Here is an 18,696-nt window from a genome sequence, read left to right as displayed (position 1 = left end):
CAGCCTGATGCTGATGCTGATGCGCCTGTCAACAAAGAGAAATAGTCGCTCACCAAATTGCGAGCTCGTCACAGAAGAAAAAGAAAGAAAACAACGGGGTCGCTGAAGATAGAGAAGCAAAAGAACGAGAGTGCAATCTTGCACAGTCCTTGATCGCAAGAATCTTGCCTCCAGACAAGATGCTGAAGAACTGGTGTAGATCAAGGGATAGTAGAATGCAGATTACCCACCTTAAATGACGCCAGTACTTGCGATTCCCTCAGCGAAAGACTTGCCGCACGAAAGAGGGAGAGATTCGCGATCCTAGGGCCAAAGGGCGCTTTGAAACAACAAATAAAGTACGAAAAGAAAGTGCCCCAAACGTGCGATGGATGCGATATCTTGGGCACTAAGCTAGCAACGAAAACGCGCTTGCATACAACTTTCAAGGTTCTCGTCGCGATGCGCGTGGATTTGGGGAGAGACAAGGATAAAATGCTAGCCAAGGCAAAGTAAAACAAACCGCCGTAAACAAGGCAGAGAACGAGAGGCTGAAGCGAAGAGCTCTGACGCAAGCTGTGGTTTTTTTCGGCTTTGTTTAATACATGTGCCTGGCCTGGTCCCCGCGGTGACGCAGCCAGCTGTTGGATTATAGCACCAGGACAGAAGCGCTGTGGCTGAGCGGCGCCCGAGCCTCGTCCAGGGTCTGATCTTGTCATGCCCCGCCAAAGCTCAACATGCTTTGCCGCTGATTGTCACGAGCAAGCCTCCATATGTGTGTCTAGTGCCTTGGGAAGTACATCTATCCAATAGCTACTTTATACATACTGGATTCTGCGTATTACGTTTTACCGATCAATTGGTATGTATTAGGAACCTAGAAAATGCTAACAGGCACTTTTGATGTCAAGCGGCTGACCCTTGTTCCCACGTGAAGCCAAACGCGGGGCTCATTCACATGTGCCAGATTCATCATCAGTCGATTGTCGAGGCCTCCCGGCGATTATTTCCAGACCGTGGCTTACCGTTCTTCACCTATATTCCGACTGGCTTTGGCTTCCGCTAAGAAGCGCCTTCATCTGTACTGACATCTCACCATACCTTATACTAGGCTCTACGGAGTATGCATAATAGTTTTCCATTGCTTATTGTGTATTTAGTCGGTTTGCTCCATCGGACTGTCGGTGTCTTGTCCCCTAGAAGTTCTCTCTCGGCGACAAAGCCGATGCAAACACGACTCTCCCGATGTTTGAGTTATCAATTCTATACCTAATGGTACCAAGTAGGCACAAATAGCCCACCTGACAATAAGTATTCCATTGTTTTCAAGGGATTTACTTATCTTGATAGCATCCCACCTTGCGTGTTAGACACACAAACTATTACGCACATTGTAACCATTCTCACACTGGCTTCGACCAGGCATCTTGAAGCAATCAAATATCCTACACTACCTCCATCTACATAATTTAAAAACGCCAGTGCTTGCAAAGCCTCACCATAACCATGCATCCGTAGAAAATAAAAATATTACCCCCCGACCGAAATCACCATGCTGTTTCTGCGCGCCTTTCCTCCGTCACAGCTCCTTCAAGAAGATCCCTGAGCAGCCTTCTCCGCCGCAATTTTGGCTTCCATTTTCCGTCTCGCCGCCAGGATCATCTCATCCCTTCGCCGCTGCAAAGCACTCTGTCGTTCGTCACGGTTGGAGCTCCAGCCCTTGCCCTTCTTGTCCTCCTCGACCTCATTCTTCTCTTCCGTAGCAGTATCGTCGCTAATCTTGCTCTTGAGGTTGTAGCGTGTAATCAGGTCAGGCTGAGATGGCTTCTCGGCCTGCTTCGCCGCAGGGCCCGGGCTTCCACTGGGAGGAGTTTGGTTTCGAGGAGGAGGTGGTTGAAACGTAACAGGCGGCTATTGTCGATGATACTCATGTTAGCTTTGCCGCCAATTTAAGAGTCATAGAAACGCAGGTATTTGTGAAACAAAGGGGGCACAAGTCATACCGTTTCCAATCGGCCGGACAGAATCCGCTCCGTGGTGCTCTGAATGTTGCCACCGTTTCGTTGGAGATCCCACAGAATGCTCCGGCGCTCGACCTGTGGAAACATCTGCTGTATCCTCTGTACTGCCACCTCTCTAGATCTGAATATCTGCTCTGCTGTCCTCGCCGGCGGCCGTTCGGGGCGCGGCCCCGAGAAGAAGAGGTACCGTACTATCAGGCCCGAGACCAGCAAGACAATGGCAAAGAATGGCAACGAGATTTGTTCGTCCGACATGATGTCTGTTTGAGGCCGCGACGGCGGTGCCACTCAACTGGGAAATCTCGAGAGAATGGGAGATGGTGGGATTCAGGCGGAACGAGGAGCCGTCGGTGAGGCGTGAAGCTGGGGCCAGAGCCAGCAATGTCGAAGAAGCTTCAAGAATGCTGCCAGAATGAAAGCTGAAAGAGGACAAGAACCAACAATGCGTCCGTCGCCAGATGAACAGTATCCTTTGCTCCTGGGCCAGCCGATTCTTAGCCCATGTTCGGGTAGGCACTAGAGGTCTTCATGTGTCGGAGTTTAAGGTAGACACGCATAGCAGGTTACCTGTACTCTGGACTCGAATGAGGTAATACGCCGCGAAGTCATGGTGGAACCTCGGCTAATTCTGGAGGAGCCTAATTATCTCGAAATGCTGAGTAAGCAGGATATATGAGATGCAAACGGGAACGACCTCACGCGACTAAAGCAAAAGAACAAAAGAAAAAGAAAGAGGAAAAGCAAAAGGAAAGAAAAATCGAAAGGAAAAAGAAAATTCACAGCAGAAGAACCTCAACTCAACCGAGTCATAAAAGGCAGCACATGAAATATTCACAAAAGATGCGGAAGCTCATAAGCCAGGTTAAACACATTGGCCGGCAGCACTCTCGTTCTGGCCGGCCATATCTCGTATGATTCATAAATGCAACCCATGTTAACAATCGCAAGCTAAGAGTATCGGCGTGCCGTTGAAAACCGACTCTGCATTCCAGGACCGTCATGATACCGAACCCATTCCTTTAAAAGCAATAATAATTCCTCGATCCTTGTCCTTGTGGCTGAAACGCCAAAACGATGAAGCAGCTCGACCAAGCCTCCATGTCCCTAATCAGCAAGCAATCCTTCTCCGGGCTAAAGGGAGCATCCCCTAATTCACTCCTATCAGATTCTTATGACAGAACCGGCGGTGGCTGTCCTAGAGACGTATCCAAATCTCCGTAGTGCAAAGTGAACTCTCGCTATGTAGAGGGTCAGTTTCTCAAGGACGTTGATGATGGGGAATAGGGAACACCACTTGTCCACTTACGCGATCCTTACGCCAGGTGACAGTATCCCAGACGATATAGTATCCTCGCTCGTGATTCGGACTCAAGATCTGAGGAGTCATGTGCTCGTCCTTTGTTAGCCAGACCTGCAGTTTTTTATGCCATCGCCAGTTCCGAGAGTGGCTTCCAACACGTTAGTTGTGTGTCCAAGATGAGAAGAGTAATTGCAGGTTTGCCGTTCAACTCACAGTTCTACTGCGGCCATCTGCTGCTTGGCATCCAAAGGACAGCTATAAAAGATCCAAAACAACGTTTCTTCGTTGAAACTTTGTATCTTGGTGTCTATCGGCTGCACATTCGTCACGCTGTAGCAGTCAGGCAATCTGAATTTGCTCGTGTTCACCGTAGGCTTCGGAGGAGTATCGTCCAGTAATGAGTACATTTGAGTTGAGATCAGCCTAGAGTTGGTATAATTAGTAAACGCCTCTCTTGCTCATGACCAGCCGCAAGATAAAATGTCATCTTCTGCTCATTACTTACTCTGGGGAACTTAAATCGAGACCGATGGTGTTGGGATCCATTCCTATGATCATAGCATGGTAGTCGGGATAGTTGTTCATCAGCGTCCTAAGCCCTTTGATGCCCCATTTATCAACCGCAGACATGCCTGCCAAAGGATCTACAACCTCTGCAGCCTGGCTATCTTTGCGCTCGGTTGGTCTTCCATTCGGACCTTCACTTCCAATCACACCAAGAGATCCTCGTCCTTCGGCAGATGGCGAGGCTACTTCTGATGCCTTGCCCGAATCGTCTTCTCGAAACACGGTCGATTTCTGCTTGCCATCATGCTGCTGCTGTTGCGGTTGTTGCTGCTGTTGTCTACCAGGGCCTGCGATGTGTTAAATTGGCTTTGGCCTGGATGATTAATGGGAGAAGAGGCAATATTACCGTTTGGCGTGCCGATAGCAGGCGGTGATCGCACTTCGTTTGCCCGGTTTGTCGCTGTGAGAGCGTTCAGCAAGCCGTTCCCCCCGTTGTTTGGCATTGGCCCTGAAGGACCAGGGTTCTGCGGATTAAAGCCCAGAGCTGACATCAAGTTGGCACCACGCTCTGAGCCTATCTCGCCATTGGATGCCCGATTTAACGGAGGGAAGTCGTCGACGCTGTTCGGCTGGACTTGCGTTGGTTGGGCTCCGAATCGAAAAGGACCCTGATTTGACTGCATCCGCGAGGACGGAGGTCCAAAGAGATCATCCTGTCCACCCTGTTGGGAAGGCCCCGGTGCAGGTTGATTCCGCTGGATTGGCCCGCTGATTGTTCTGGAGCCCGCCGTAGACCACATAGATCCTTGGGCCGTGCTGGGAAGCTGGGAGTTGTTCGATAGAGACGGGAATTCCCTGTCAGCAATGGTTAGTGCCTGTGACAAAAGAGAACGATTTTGAACATCCTGTTCAGTGTGCCCGAAGGGTACAGAATATTGCGGTGATGGATTTGCTGGAGCCAAGCTTGAGCTTGAGGAGCCCTTGACAACGTCGGAGTATGCCAGACCAGGCATGGAGTGCGAAACGGGCCCCATGTTTGACGATTCCCCAGACTTGTTGACCAGCTTGTGTTTCTTCTGCGTATAGCGGATCATGATGGCACATGACAGTTGGGTAGGTCGTAGGGAGGATGTGTGGTGAGGAAAGAGTGAAAGGGGGAGAGAGGAATGGACAAAGAATCAACAGAAGTGAGGTGAATGGAAAGAACGTACGACAGGTCGAGCGGCGTTGCAGGTTGTGACCCGCTCAAGCTCTGCGCAAAGCTGACGTTGCCGCCCAGCTGGCGAGCTTGGTTTTGAAACGCCGCGCCTCCCATGGGCACAGCTGCGTTGAATGCCCAGCCTGAAGCATTGTTTGCTATATCGACGGCATCGAGCCAGCTGTCAGCACTTGGCCACCTGATCACCACAGAAACAAGAATATTCAAGCAAAACAACCGGCATCCCAAACCCCAACCCGACATATTACACAAGTAAAGTACCTAATTTACCATTTGGTAACCGAGTTGACACCGACCGGCCTTGCTGTGGTTGCTGCTGGTTTCCAAAGGCGCCTGGCATCCCCCGTAGAGACTGCGGCACCGCTCCTATCGAGAACATGAAGTCATTAGCTTCTAGTTCCTAAAGACCCATCCGTGGTGCTGATGTATAAAGGATTCGAGCTCGCTCCTCAAGACTCCCATCTAAACATGACCTCCCGAATCAGAGGTAATGCTCGGATGAGAGCCAGCGGTCGCATCCAACTTGGCCGTTTGTAGGTGGGGCATTGACAATGAGCACCGAGCCCATATCCGTCTCTCCCACAGTCGGACGGGAAGAGCTGTATGTAGCATCGTTTCCCCTCCTCTGGAGCATCAGAGCAATGCTTCGTCAATGCCCCCGTCCCAACTCGATCGGATGTCGCAGCGAATGTCGGCACGAGCTCTTAAGAAGTGGTTGAAGTTGTCGAAGGGGCCATCCGGAACTTGATCATACCTGGTCGATTCATGATTGGATGAGGCCGCGCAAAGGCACTGGTTCGAGGCTTCGGATATGGTGTCGCGAATATATCCGTATTGCGTACCGAGGCTCAATTCGCTCGTTGCTGGTCGTCCCGACTGTCTATCGTCGCCTTGAATCTTTTTTATCTGGCGTCGTCCAAGAAGGCTGGGCTCTGGCGCGGAGCATGCTGGCCGGATTCAAGTGGGTCCGCGCCGAAATCTGCCTGGGCAGCCAATCACACTTGGCCAAACCGAGTACGAGGCTGGCCGATGACAATTTCCCTTCCCTTGAAGAAAGTGATGGAATTCAATAACAGAATAGAGCGCAGTTACAAGAATCTACAAAAACCAAGAACAAAGGACTCGGCGTAGAGCGTTGAAAATAGGCAGAGTGTATAGAGAATTGAACACGTCAAGGCAGTAAGTCTAGGTATGTGGGCTTTCTTTGTGCTCAGTCAGAAGCCAAGCTCTCTAATCTTGAGTCGCCCCCCGATTAATTCAACACTTTTCTAAAATCCGACTCAAAGTCTATGTCTTTCACCCCCCTACCAATCAAGATGATTTTGCCTTCCGTCGAAGAAATGTCCGCGCCATTGGGGGCATCGATGAGCTCGAATATCTCCCTTACCCCCTGCAATAGCTTCACATCACCGTTGATAAAAGCGAGGCGGCCTTTTGATCGGTGAATTTCAAATTCCACGGCACTCTCCGCACCCAGCAGCTTGTGATCCCATAGAACCGCTCGTAGCCATCGGTCGACATCCTCCAGCTGCTCAGGGCGAAGACGCGGGACGGGAATGGAAACAGTTGATATCGTCTGTAGAATTGGTCAGCCGCATTTCAATACTTACTTTGCGCCAAGCGCTTCTTCCTTCCTTTCTCCTTATGATGTCGACACTCACAGGATCCAGATGGCTATGGCCTTTGCTCTTAGCCTCGGCCACGTTGAACTGATCGTATGCATGAAGATCCAGAAGGAATCCCTCAAGCTGAGGAACGACGCTCTTTTCCGTCACGTGTATCCTGGCGGCCCCGTTGATAGACTCAATGCGTTCCCTGACTATCTTCAGATCCTCCTCGCTTACCAAGTCGGCTTTGTTCAGGACAATGACATCGGCATGTGAAATTTGCACGTGGGCGGTCGTCATCAAAGGGCCGTAATGGTCATGCTCGTTGTGGTCCTCGATCTTGCCCTTGGGGTCGTCAAGGCTGTGTAGAATATTCTTTGCGTCCACTAGAGTCACCACTCCATCAAGATAGATTGTGCTGCCAAGGCCATCGTCGACCCAGAAGAGAGGTGCAATATTGCCGGGATCCGCTAACCCAGTTGTTTCGAGCAAAATGTAGTCAAAAGCTCCCTTCTTTTCCATCAAGCTCTCAATCGCATTAACGCCGGTATCTCTAGTTGGTGTTAGCATCTCAGACATGAGATCTCATAACGGAGTTGCACTACTTGACAGAACAGCATAGGCAGCCATTTCCAACTTCAAGCCATTCCTCTACCCTGTTGTCGCCCTGGCTGACTGTGAGAGATTTCTCAATGTCCACAGCTATTTAGACGGCTGACTGTTAGAAATCTCGCCGGAATATTGGGGTATATTAAGTAGTTTCATACAATCACCAAACTCTTTTAGTTTTGGACAAGATTAGTACTGATACCTATACACAGAGGCGATCGACAACGAGTAACATCACTCACCATTCATGATGACGGCAATCTTTTTCCCATGCTGAGCCGTAAGTATGTAATTCAATAATGTCGTCTTTCCAGCGCCGAGGTATCCTGTTTTATCCCGTTAGTAGTGTTCTAGCTTCTTCGTCTTCAAGTGTGGCATCACCTGTAACAATAGTAATGGGCACTTTTATACTTGGTCCCTCTTCTGAGTCCTGAATCTCACCACCAACCTCGATCAGATCTGGAGGGGCATCGTCGTCGAAATTCATCCTGTACAGCCAAAGCAAAGGTAACAACGATCCAGGCGTGCTAAAAACCAACCAGTACCAAACAATTAAGCTACACAGTACTGGATGAATGTCTAAAACGAGATATGAATAAGAAGCGTCTGATATAGTCAAGGTCAAGATTGTATGATTCAGCAGAATAGGCTCGGTTACATAAGGCACTATCAAGCCCAGTATGCACGATGATGGCACGCCCTTCTGGATTCACGCTTGATTGCCCGCAGAAGCCGCGCCCCGCTAGGCTTCTCTATACCTGATTGAGCCAAGTCCATAGCCATATGCGTCTACAAAGCTCAAGAGGGTGCTTATGCATCTAAGCCATATGCCATCTAGCTCTAGCCACACCCAATTGGCTGGATAGCTAGCCAGGCTGTCAACAGCATCGCGACTGGACGAGATCAGATCTCTCCCTCCCTCTATTCTGTATTTTCTCTCTCCTTTTGCCTTTTCCCGAGACCAAAGAACCGCGCTGCACTTCCAAATCATGTCTCTGGCGCCGAGCTCCCCTCGTCTGCCCAGCCCCCCGCCGCCAGCAGAAATCCAGATAGGGCCAAACTCCCCCTCGGGAGGTCCTGCGGCGACTCTGGCGACCACCGAGATGGAACAGTCGCATCTGGATGCCAGTTCCTCTCGGCGGATACACCCCGGGACAAAGGCTGCAGATATGGCGGCTGGCCCTCCATTGGTGCCACTGAGCGAGGTATGACTAGCCCCTCTCCCCTTCACAAGAGCTTTGAAATAGAACTTCAAGGGCTAACATGAAGACGAATTCTTGGCATCCAACCAGCTAGATTCACCATTCCAACTCCAAGAGCATCTCGCTGCTTTACACTATCACAGCACTGCCTCCGGCACGCAGCCACTAACTCGCGCCTCAGCCCTTCAGCTCGCTCAGCCTCCCCCTGGTATCGACCGCACGCTCTGGCTCTACGAGCTTTGCCGCTTCCTCATCTCGCAGTGCAACTCTCTCATCGTTGGCTTCCTCTTCGACACGCCGCCATGCAGCGCCAGCACATGTCCCGAGATGCGCGCGTCGGAATGGCAGTTCCTATGCGCCGTGCACGAGCAACCTAAGAGCTGCTGTGCCATTGACTACTGCTGCCATACCCTCGACTGGGCCGCCAACGTGGTCTCGGACCAAAAGATCTTCCCCAGCCGCTTCGTCGTGGTCAACGATATTCATAGCAAGAATGTTGGCGTCAAGAGCTTGGTCAACGTCTTCCGTCGGCTGCACCGCATCTTTGCGCACGCCTGGTTCCAACATCGCAGCGTCTTCTGGGCCGTCGAAGGGCAGACCGGGCTCTATGTCTTCTTCAAGACCGTGTGCGACCTGTATGACCTGCTACCGGCTGAAAACTACAAACTGCCCCCGGAAGCAGAAGGCCTCGAGGCGCCACCAGAGTTCGATGTCATGGCCAACAGAGCTCCTCCGCCTCAGATCTTAAAGCCCCAGGCTTCCCAACCTAGCGGAGGCGAGCTCGAGGACGATGGCTCGCACGGGTCGGTCAACCGCACAAACACTCGCAGGCACATCAGGAGCAGCCCATCCACCGGAAGCTCTGTAACAACCGTCATGGAGGCGGAGGAAGAAGATGCCGATGGGGTTTCTCGCAGACTGAGAAACATGCACTTGGCAGCCCCCGACGTCTTGGAAGAGGAACCTGAAGTCGCCGAAGTCCCCGTCATCGTCGAGCAATCAGTAATCTCCGGTCCACCGCCTCCCCTCTTTCTACCGGTCTCTGACCCCGGGCAGGACGAAGCAGGCACCGTATCTGACTTGTCAGATGTTAGCCAACAAACAGGGGTATCGGAAAGCATTGTGGAGATTACAGATGATGACGTTACTAGCGTTATTGACACCTCTGATGCACATAATGCCACTGAGCAGGAGGAAGAGACGACAGCTGCAGCAGCAGATGGTGATGCGCCCGATGCGAAGGAATCCCCAGATGCATCCGAGAAACCATCCACAGCTGAGCATGCCGCTGAACCCTCAGGAGAGGAAACAGCAGCACAAGATCAACAGCCCACTACAACAGAGACAGCGCCTGTAGCGGACGAAGGAAAAGAAGAGGCCCAAGGTGATGAAAAGTAGACCTCTTCCGCTGTTTCTCTTCTTTTGGATCAAAGATGGGGTTTAATGTTTAGGCCTGGATAGCCAGCCGTCTTGATATTCTACGGTGAACTTTGTAATAAATGTTGTCATGGGGGGGAGGGAAGTGCATTTGTATAGCGTCGAATCATGAAAATCGCACGATTACGGGGACAGCGCGCACAAAAGAATGCGCCTTACCAGCAATAATACATATATATATACACATCCATAAAAGAAAAAGGAAAAAGAAATGTATTATACGTATATGAAAAGGACACCAGATTGCGTTTAAGCGTACATATGTCCATATGAAAAATATTCCCAACCGCTCTTCGCTATACCACCTAGTAACACACACTTCTCAAAAGCAATGCCGCAATAAATCTCTCGCCATGTGCTGTTTGTCCAGAGGAACTCCCATCCCTTTTCCCATCCCGGGACGGGCCAGTTGATATCAAGTTGAGAAATTTCAAATCCCGCCCTCATTGTCCAACGCGCCGTCCTTTGGTGCCTCGGGGACCTTGACTCCGGTATGGTTTCCGCTGCCGGAAACTTGAAATCGAACATCTAAATCCTCGGCCGTGATACATGCATGCTTGTCTACATGCTAATCCCTGAAAATTCGAATGATACAGCCCCCTCTAAATATCAAGTGCCATCGATCGGCATCGGTAGTTTTGAGAACAGGGGTATGACTCGTTCACTTGATTTTTTTCGACGCCCCAATATTTCGTATCGAACAATTATCGACAAATTTCAATAGCTAAACGGTTGAAGCCATGTTGCCAAGTCTATAAAAATTCTTAATTCTTTTTGGTATTGATTCATCGTCGGCCGTTAAAGGATCAGTTTATCAAAGAGGTGCTTAACCTCACGGAGGTTGACTTGTTGTGTATTCATCGCTCTAGCGTTTCGCTCGTCCGCAAAGCTTCTTACGCTTTTCAGAATCGGCGTAAACCCTTCATCATTAGGCAGCCACCACTGGGCACATGAAGGGTCTCCAAAGATCTCTGCCATCTTTTCACGGCGAGTCGCAGGGTTAATATGCCTATGTAATCCATGATGTTAGAACAACACTGATAGTGAAACAATTCAACTTCTTCTCTATATGAAAACACAAAAAAGGGGGGGAGGAACATATCCATGCCACTGACTGGTCATGCGGATAGAAGAAAAGGGGAAATGGGATGAAAAGGTAAAAGACGTATAGAAGAAGGGCTGATGGATCGAATAAACTTACCCCTGGGTTTCCAGAAGGGCAAATTTTCGTCTCAGCCACATATTATTGCTCGGCTGGTGCGGCAAGAAGAGGCCCGCAATCGCAAGACATGGCTGCATCGCGATTAATGTCCCCGGTGGCAAATCTGGCCAATACTCAAAGCACTCGAAGAGTTCGCAAACCGTAAACGCATGCCCTCCTAATTCAGTGAACAGCTGTTCTGGGGAGATGTTTGGTGACTGAGTTTTATGCATAATAACAATGCTATGCCATTCCATCATGATGACGGTGTTGTTGAATAGGGGGTGATCGTAGAGTAAGCCCGGGCGATATGGGTTGACAATATCGTCGGGGCTCAAGGGACGTTGCCAGTTAAAGTCGGTAATGAGATGTTTTTGGTCGCATAGCATCGGATCCCAGCTTGCCTTCCATTCTTCAAGCTGTGCAGTCAGAAAATTGTGCTCATTGGCGTAATCCGTCGGTGCGATTTGTTTTCGGCTTCCACGAGCGTACAAGGTCGACATGTCGTAAGAGATGAGGCGTAAGCGAGCGGATCGGTCTTCAATCTTCCAGCGCAGTTCCAGGGGATTTGACGCCATCTGAGTTTGGAAATACGCAATCATGGTGGTGAACCACTCACGGGGTATCTCGGTAGGAAACCTACCCATCAGCGCAATAATATTATCGAATCGAGCATACCAGCTGAGACACATTCGACCTATCGAGGTTTGCATCGCCGTCTCCGGCGTGTAGATATGGGTAAGAATTTCAAATGCAGCCTTCTGATGACCCATGAGATTGACCCAATCCCCCAGATACTCCTATAATGAAGAAGAAAAAGGTCAACTGCCTGTTTTACCCAGCCCAATCCAAAAGCTTACCTCAATTGTAGCGAGCTGCAATATTGTCAGCAGTACATGGACACTGTGCGTCTCTTTTCTTTTTAAAAGACTCAGCAACTGAGTCACGCTTTTGTTATAGTACTGCAGGAAGTCTTGCAGTTGTCCATTTGGATTTTGTAAAGTAACATGATACGCAGCAAACCCGACTAATGCATTGAGCAGCGGCTCACATTGTATCGCAACACTCGGTAGCTCGGAATGGAAAAAGTCGTCTTCGTCGACCGCCAGGCCATAGTGGTAATTTGTCATATTGTCCCTGTAATATCGGAGATAACTCCGAAAATCTTGGGGTAGATGCATCCGGTCCAAGCCTCCGCTCGCTGGCAAAGTCGTTTCCGTCCCCTGGTAACCAGCCGGTGTCCAGCTTCCCGTCGTTACATTGGAAGTTGAGGGTGAAACGCTCTTATTGCCTTCCTGCGATGGTGTCTCAGAGTTTTGGCGGGCGCTCGTAAGGGCCATATTAGGCGAAGCCGCACTTGCTCTCCGGGGTTGTGAGATGACAGACATCGATTCTCGCCGGGGGGTTCCATCGGGTTCGTCATCATCGGGAATGGTTCCGAGTCTTGCATCCTGCTCTGTATCGTCTTCTTCCCCCTCGTTAGAAGATGTGGGACTTATGTACTGAGCGGATGAACCGTCTTTAGATTTGGCTGTAGGCTGGCCCGAATTACCTTTGGATCCTGGTGGTTCAGGATAAATACAGTCCCGGCTGCCTTTCCTGCATCCTGCTACCTATTAGCTTGAAGAAGTAGACAAAGTTTTCCGCATTACGGGTTAAAGGCTTACGGTCACAGATTGGCCGGGTCTCGTCACACTGTATCGTGTCAGTCACATTATTGAAATTAACTGTGCAGAGCTTGCACTTTGCCCACCTTGACTCGGCGGCTCCGGCACGTATAACAACCAGAGCGTGTCCTACGATGCTTCACTTGATCTAAATTCCCGCCCTGGCTGGCAGCTGAACGCCGCCGGCTCTTGCTGGCCTTCGGGGCATTGATTATTGTAGGCTCCGGATACCCGGCGAAATATCCCATGTTTCCCATATTGGAGGGATATGGAGAGTGCATTGGAGGGGTCGACATTGGCAACGGAACTCCGGGTCCGAGGACCTGGTTTATCTCGTCGGGGCTAGTAGGCAGATAGCCTTCCGCCCCCGACATTGTAGAAAGAAATTGGCGGTAGTAATCACCCATGCTGGCAATTATGTAGGGAAATCGAGGTGTCCAAGAGTGTCCAGAGAGTATTCCGATAAGAGTTTGCTGAAGTTGGTTGAAAGTTTTCTGGCTTTTCGCATGCTCAGCGAAGAAGTTAAGGGATGTAGCAGTCGGGGTCGTCGCATCGAAAGCCAAGCAGCGCTAAAGTTATGATGGGATTGATTGCCGTTGACCTAATTTCCCCTTTGGAATATCATTGAGCAAATGAGGGAGGGAGAAAGAGAAGTGGCCGTTGAGTTGCTAGGTAACTAGCAGAGAAGTATCGCTAATTAGATGTCGTCGTGATTCACCGTTCTTCTTCGAGGGTGCAACTTCAAGCTGGTTAAACACATCCGGAGGTCTTGATGATGGAACTTAAAAGAAAGTCTGAAATCGAAGATTGCGAAGCTTGGTGGAATCGGTCCAAAGAGAGGGGGAAACCGCGCAGGGAATAGGTGAAGAATCAACAAAGGCGAGACACGAAATGACCACGTTGTATGACTATAACTTCAACACGAGTCTGGATGACGCTTGCTAATGGGAGCAAAAGCCAAGCAGAATATGGCGGTAGTGGTAGTAGATCGTGAATCAAACCCTCAAGATTGGTTGATGATAGTTGTTTGCTTGTTGGTTAGGAGGGGATGAGACGAACGCCGAACCGGTAGTAGTCGTAATGAGGAGTCTGTGGGTATAGCGGCCATGGGGGTATGCAGAGCTTCTCGGCCTCGAACTGGCTGCTTGTCACTGCGTCTCGCCAGATCTGTTTCTGGCCGCGGCAGTTAGGCAACGTACAAGTATGCAGTGACGACCGGAAGGCAGCAAGAGCAGTAGCCGGCACAGTGTGAATGGCCCACGCTGCGGGGAGCTGCCTGTCCAGTCTAGACGCGCAAGTCCTACTTGGGGACAGATGATGGGTGGCAGCAGCGTGAAGAGTAAGGTATCATATGCTTTAGTACGTAGATGGTAAAGTGCTGCGAGTGTAGCTGCAGCTCGGATAGGCCTCAGGTAGAGCAAGTAGTGAGAATGGAGAGACCTTGGGAACCAGCCAGCGTTGCGGACGAGAAATCGCGTTTGGTGTGAAGACTCCAGAAGAGGCTACCGTAATGATATTTCCTGGGCCATGGAGGCAGACTTATGGAGATGCTGGTTTGCGGATCTTGTGGTTAATGGGACAATGGTTTGCAGGCTAACCCCTTTTTCTTCTTCTCTGTCCCTCTCAAGGCAAGACGATCCGATAATGACAAGACACGCAAAAGGCAGTCAAGCCGGAGAATTTGGATTGAACAAGATTAGATCTTTGAGAGAGGATCAACCAGACGAATCACCTGCATCAATGCTCGGTCGATACTAGTATTTGAGCGTGTGGCTTCCGAAAGGGAATCAATGCCTGGTCCACAGCGGAGACGGCTGGTGGGAACTGGCCCAGCGCATTCCCACAGGGCACTCCGTCGTTGATGGAGAATCCCGCAAGGGGAGGGAAAATTGGGAACTGAGCAAGGAGAAGATGAAGCTCTAGTAACGGAGGAAAGGCGCGGGGCAGAAGAAGACGGTTAGAGGGCCCCCCTGGGCGGCAATACACATGGGTCCTGCCGGGCGTTTGGCTCCAGCTGGGACGCGAATCTATCGATGAGCACCCTCCATCAAGGTGATTCGACAGTGAACAAGCCCAGGAAAAGAGAAATCCTGCCAGGTTCGCAGCTGGGACAGGCGGGTGCTCAGCGCAGTAATGATCGAGGGTGGTGGTGGTGGTAGTGGTGGGAGTGGTAGTGGCTGCGGGCTGGATCTGAAAGTGATAAGTTATGGGGTGACATTGAAGCAGCAGCCACCGCCGCGGCATTCTAGATCCAGGCCGGGTGTATGTTTTTTTCGGCCGTCGACTTAAGCATATGCCTGTACAAGACTCGGGCAAGCTCAGATCAATCTAGGAGCCTCTTATTACAGTGCAAGGTAGCAAATGGTCGTTGCATTGCTAGTGACAAGCGTGCCACGGCGGTACTTGATAGAGAAGACAGGCATTGTGCTCCGTACTCCCATTTCTCTGGTACGAGTACAGCTTCTCAGGCCTGTAAAGTGACCAGAGCAAGGGAAGGCATTCAAAATGATGCTAGTGGTGCCACTTCGTCGAGGCATTATGGACGACGAATAACGCTTCCAGGGGTGTAGCAGCAGGCACCAAGGACCCAGCGAACAAAGCCAAGGCTGCACATTGCCCTCCCCCCTACCCCTCGTAAACCGCAGAATCAGAATCGAGCCTCTAAAAAGGGCCTCCACAAGGTCTGAGCAGCCGGGTGGCGGCGACCAGCCTAGCAAAATGACGGGGAGCAGAGGCCAGGGTTGCTGCAACGGGTTTGGGCACCCCACGCCAACCTCCGGCCTCCTCTTCCTATGTACTACTAGTCGTACTAGTAGTAGCTCTTTCAGGAGATGGAGGCTCCTCTGATCCTCTAGGAGCGCAAAGAAGGCAAGAGTAATTGTATCTGTACTCCCGTCGTACTAGTATATTCATCGGCGTACCTATACTGTGCGCCTCCGTTGCGTGTGCGGCATCCTTCATGGGGGAGGCAAGAATTGCTGAATCGCAGCAGAACTGACACAGGAGTCAATTCATGTACTCCGTAGAACGTACCCATGCCATGGTGGCTTTGGGAATCCTGAGCACCGCCTTTGGCCCAGTTGAGCGGACAAGCAGTGCTCCATATACTGGTCGGTACGTCGCATCCTGTACATATTTGGGGTGGTGGAGAGGCTCATGGGCCTAGGGGCCTAGGAACGGCATGGCTTGGCTTGGGAGGAGAAGAATGCAGCAACACGGTGGTTTGATCAACAATCCCAAGTCCTTCACACAGCTCCGTGCTGCCAATGACCGGAACAGGAGATTTTCTCTCTTTTCTCTCCTCGTGAATCTTTTCTTTTCTTATCCTCTTGTTCCCCGGGTTGCAGATTGTTGGGCCAAGCGAGACTGGCCGACCGGACACTCTCCGTTGCTCCCGTCCTCGTCCCCTTGCAAATGAGTCGGCGATAACAACGGTACAGAATACTGGTACCAGTACTTGGTGCCGCACATGCCAATCCCAGGCCCAGCAGCAGCTGTATAGGAGAAGCTATTGGGCGATCGCGATCCATCTGGACAGGTACATACATGCCCATGCATGGAGCTGCAGAGCTTTCGACGGCGAGCCGTGTCGACAACATGCAGCCAGCCTCGGAGCACAGTAGCTGTCGGGGCTTGGACCGGACTCGTAGCGTGGGGTTAATGATATAGTCTCCGGCCCGACCATGTGCTCCGTACGGTGCGAAAGTCTCTTTGAGAGAGAGGGCTCAGGAGCTTCAGTTTTGCGGTTAATACCACGATAGCGTTCGAACGGCGACCTGACGATAGGTAAAAAAGTTAGCACGGCTACAGGCGCAGGTACAGGCCGGGTACAGGTACGCAAGATGGAGTGCCGCGAGCCACCAGGGATGGAGTCACTCCTACCTGTGCGAGTGCTAGCCCGGAGTTGGAGCTGCTAGCACGAAGCTTGACGATTCCGCGTTTCGCGGCCTGAGCATGGGGCGCTCGGCACTAACTTCTGCACGAGCAGGAGCTACCTGGCCCTACTCACCTTTGCCTGCCCTACAGAGCAACCTTCCAAGCAGCTTCAAGCTTGCTGCTGTACTAGCAGTAGGTACCTTGTATACACCGTACCTACCAGCCTCTTTCTTAGGCGCTCCTTCTTTTGCTCAAGACGCCATTGGGCTGCATCCTTCCTTCTCGCTGCACTGCACCCGTACTCGTACTTGCCTGTCTGGTTGGTGTATGAATTTCAATGTGCTGTCCCGGCTTATGTAATACGGGCTGACGGGCCAGTCGCATTTTGCCGGCCGGGGAGCAGGCAATAGATTCCTCCTGCATCAATCAGTTCCTCTTCCTCCACCATCACCACCACCCATCTTTGGTTTTCAACGCAGAACTACGGCCGTCACCTTGCCATTCATCCCTCAATCACAGCCCCGGCCCAGCCAAGCCCAGCATCCCAGATTGACATTTGCCTTCCACGGTGAGAAAGGGAAGAGCGTGTGGACCCTTGCTGGCAACAGGGTCCGGCGCCACCCAATTTGCAGCACACCACCAAGAGACGGTGCACAGACCACGAATATCCCAGAAGAAGCCTCGCACAGATGAGCTTGCAGCGAGAGGCATGAATCGCCAGGCCCGTGATGCAGCTAAGTGTGCATTGTCAACATATCGAGCTAGGCGTGCGTGTGGGCTGGAGGCTGCGCGCTTGGTTGGGCTTTTCCCCGGCTTGTTTGCAAGGGGTCGGCGTCAACCTGATCCGCAACGACCCAATTCTCCAACGCTTTTTCGCCGATGCTTGATGCCATTGACTGCAACTTACTGTACGAGGACAGCCGCGACCATCGGGCACTGCCTGTACCGTACAAGGCCGCCGCGCTCTCTACTGTACCATTGGCACTTTGTGTGACACGATGACTTGTACTCGTATGTGTACCTCTCTCTTTGAACCACGATATATCGGCAGCGCGGGAGCGGCACGACAGAGGCATGGGTATGGCCGTTTACACTGGCGCGAGCCAAGATTCAAGCCCTAGCATAATTCTCCATCTGGCATACACGTTCACTCTTATTTAAATAATGCTCCGTAATGCACAGCTACCTACACAGGCGCCTGGATCCATCCAGTCATTGCGAGTACAAGCGCGCTTGGTCATCTCTTGAGAGCGCAACTCGAGTCACAAATCCAGCGCTGCCGCTTCATGCTCAGATACTATCCATACTTCGTACGGAACCCGGGGTTCTTCAAGGGAACGGCTGTCGGTCCAGCACGCCAGCGCCAAGCACAACTATTTCTCGAGTGCATCGGATGCCAATGTAGGGCCACCTCTGTCCTAGCCAATCAAAGCATTCGCTTTTTGACCAGTTCGCGCTGTATTCCCATCTGGAGAGTACCTCCGCACAGGACTCGGCCAGGGATACGGCACTGGCATGTACCTCGTGCGAAGTAACGCGTACGAGTACCAGTCCATATCTTTTAATATCAACCAGTGCTTGGAAATTTGCATGTGTTGCTAAATAATGCCTCACAGGCAAACCAAAAGACCATAACCCATGCCCTGCACCTGCAAAGGTACACCAAAAGTCCTCATTTCAAAGTACTCCGCTGCTACCGAACATATGGCGCCAACCTCACATTTTCGTTGGGCCTCTGGTTGAATGGTCAGACGACGCACCACAACGACGCAGGTCCGACACCTCTTGGTTGAGGGGATAAATACAAACAGAACAAACATGATTCAGAAGTGACAAATGTTTGTTATCAAAAGAGTCAATTACAGAGCAAAGCTGCCAGCGAGCTCAACAAACCTGGCGTTTCGTGTGGCTGAAGATCAGGTTTAACACTGCCTAGCGTGGAGGGTCCAGACTCGTGCTAGTATTAGACTTTGAACCCTCGAGGCTGGTGGCCAGGGTTCTAGAAGGGACACATAAGACAAACGCGACGAACTGTGACGGGTCTCAAGGTGCTTCGACAAGTCCGTGCTAG

The 18,696-nt window shown here is 51.2% G+C and overlaps 5 protein-coding genes across 5 annotated transcripts; 1 reads left to right on the top strand and 4 right to left on the bottom strand.

The window, feature by feature from the left end:
• Positions 1 to 1,115: 1,115 nt before the first annotated feature.
• Positions 1,116 to 2,589, bottom strand: M431DRAFT_502925 (hypothetical protein). Its single transcript, XM_024918233.1, has 2 exons — positions 1,983 to 2,589; positions 1,116 to 1,890 (listed from the first exon to the last, which is right to left on the bottom strand). Exons 1-2 carry the CDS (start codon positions 2,253 to 2,255, stop codon positions 1,570 to 1,572), a joined length of 594 nt encoding a protein of 197 aa, XP_024780441.1. The 5' UTR covers positions 2,256 to 2,589; the 3' UTR covers positions 1,116 to 1,569.
• A 162-nt stretch (positions 2,590 to 2,751) lies between these two features.
• Positions 2,752 to 7,883, bottom strand: M431DRAFT_515203 (hypothetical protein). The gene is made up of 13 exons (XM_024920268.1): positions 7,624 to 7,883; positions 7,485 to 7,568; positions 7,401 to 7,412; positions 7,239 to 7,335; positions 6,688 to 7,186; positions 6,377 to 6,602; positions 5,288 to 5,419; positions 5,019 to 5,163; positions 4,214 to 4,662; positions 3,806 to 4,154; positions 3,514 to 3,723; positions 3,307 to 3,448; positions 2,752 to 3,238 (listed from the first exon to the last, which is right to left on the bottom strand). Exons 1-13 carry the CDS (start codon positions 7,727 to 7,729, stop codon positions 3,170 to 3,172), a joined length of 2,520 nt encoding a protein of 839 aa, XP_024780440.1. The 5' UTR covers positions 7,730 to 7,883; the 3' UTR covers positions 2,752 to 3,169.
• Positions 7,884 to 8,231: 348 nt separating this feature from the next.
• Positions 8,232 to 9,842, top strand: M431DRAFT_73286 (hypothetical protein; the record flags this gene model as incomplete). Its single annotated transcript, XM_024922115.1, has 2 exons — positions 8,232 to 8,447; positions 8,535 to 9,842. 2 exons carry the CDS (start codon positions 8,232 to 8,234, stop codon positions 9,840 to 9,842), a joined length of 1,524 nt encoding a protein of 507 aa, XP_024780439.1.
• Positions 9,843 to 10,679: 837 nt separating this feature from the next.
• On the bottom strand, positions 10,680 to 13,156 carry M431DRAFT_72315 (hypothetical protein; the record flags this gene model as incomplete). Its single annotated transcript, XM_024922011.1, has 5 exons — positions 10,680 to 10,890; positions 11,083 to 11,882; positions 11,943 to 12,688; positions 12,750 to 12,777; positions 12,836 to 13,156. The coding sequence occupies 5 exons, from the start codon at positions 13,154 to 13,156 to the stop codon at positions 10,680 to 10,682; spliced, it is 2,106 nt and encodes a 701-aa protein (XP_024780438.1).
• A 2,914-nt stretch (positions 13,157 to 16,070) lies between these two features.
• Positions 16,071 to 17,701, bottom strand: M431DRAFT_477189 (hypothetical protein; the record flags this gene model as incomplete). The annotated part of the gene is made up of 6 exons (XM_024915546.1): positions 16,071 to 16,243; positions 16,296 to 16,631; positions 16,759 to 16,806; positions 16,842 to 16,937; positions 17,180 to 17,359; positions 17,533 to 17,701. The coding sequence occupies 6 exons, from the start codon at positions 17,699 to 17,701 to the stop codon at positions 16,071 to 16,073; spliced, it is 1,002 nt and encodes a 333-aa protein (XP_024780437.1).
• Positions 17,702 to 18,696: the final 995 nt, after the last annotated feature.

This window comes from Trichoderma harzianum, assembly GCF_003025095.1.
Source record: "Trichoderma harzianum CBS 226.95 unplaced genomic scaffold M431scaffold_1, whole genome shotgun sequence".
In the NCBI taxonomy this organism is placed as follows: Eukaryota; Fungi; Ascomycota; class Sordariomycetes; order Hypocreales; family Hypocreaceae; genus Trichoderma; species Trichoderma harzianum.
Note: the sequence above shows the minus strand (reverse complement) of the source record. Positions and strands in the feature narration are given on the sequence as shown.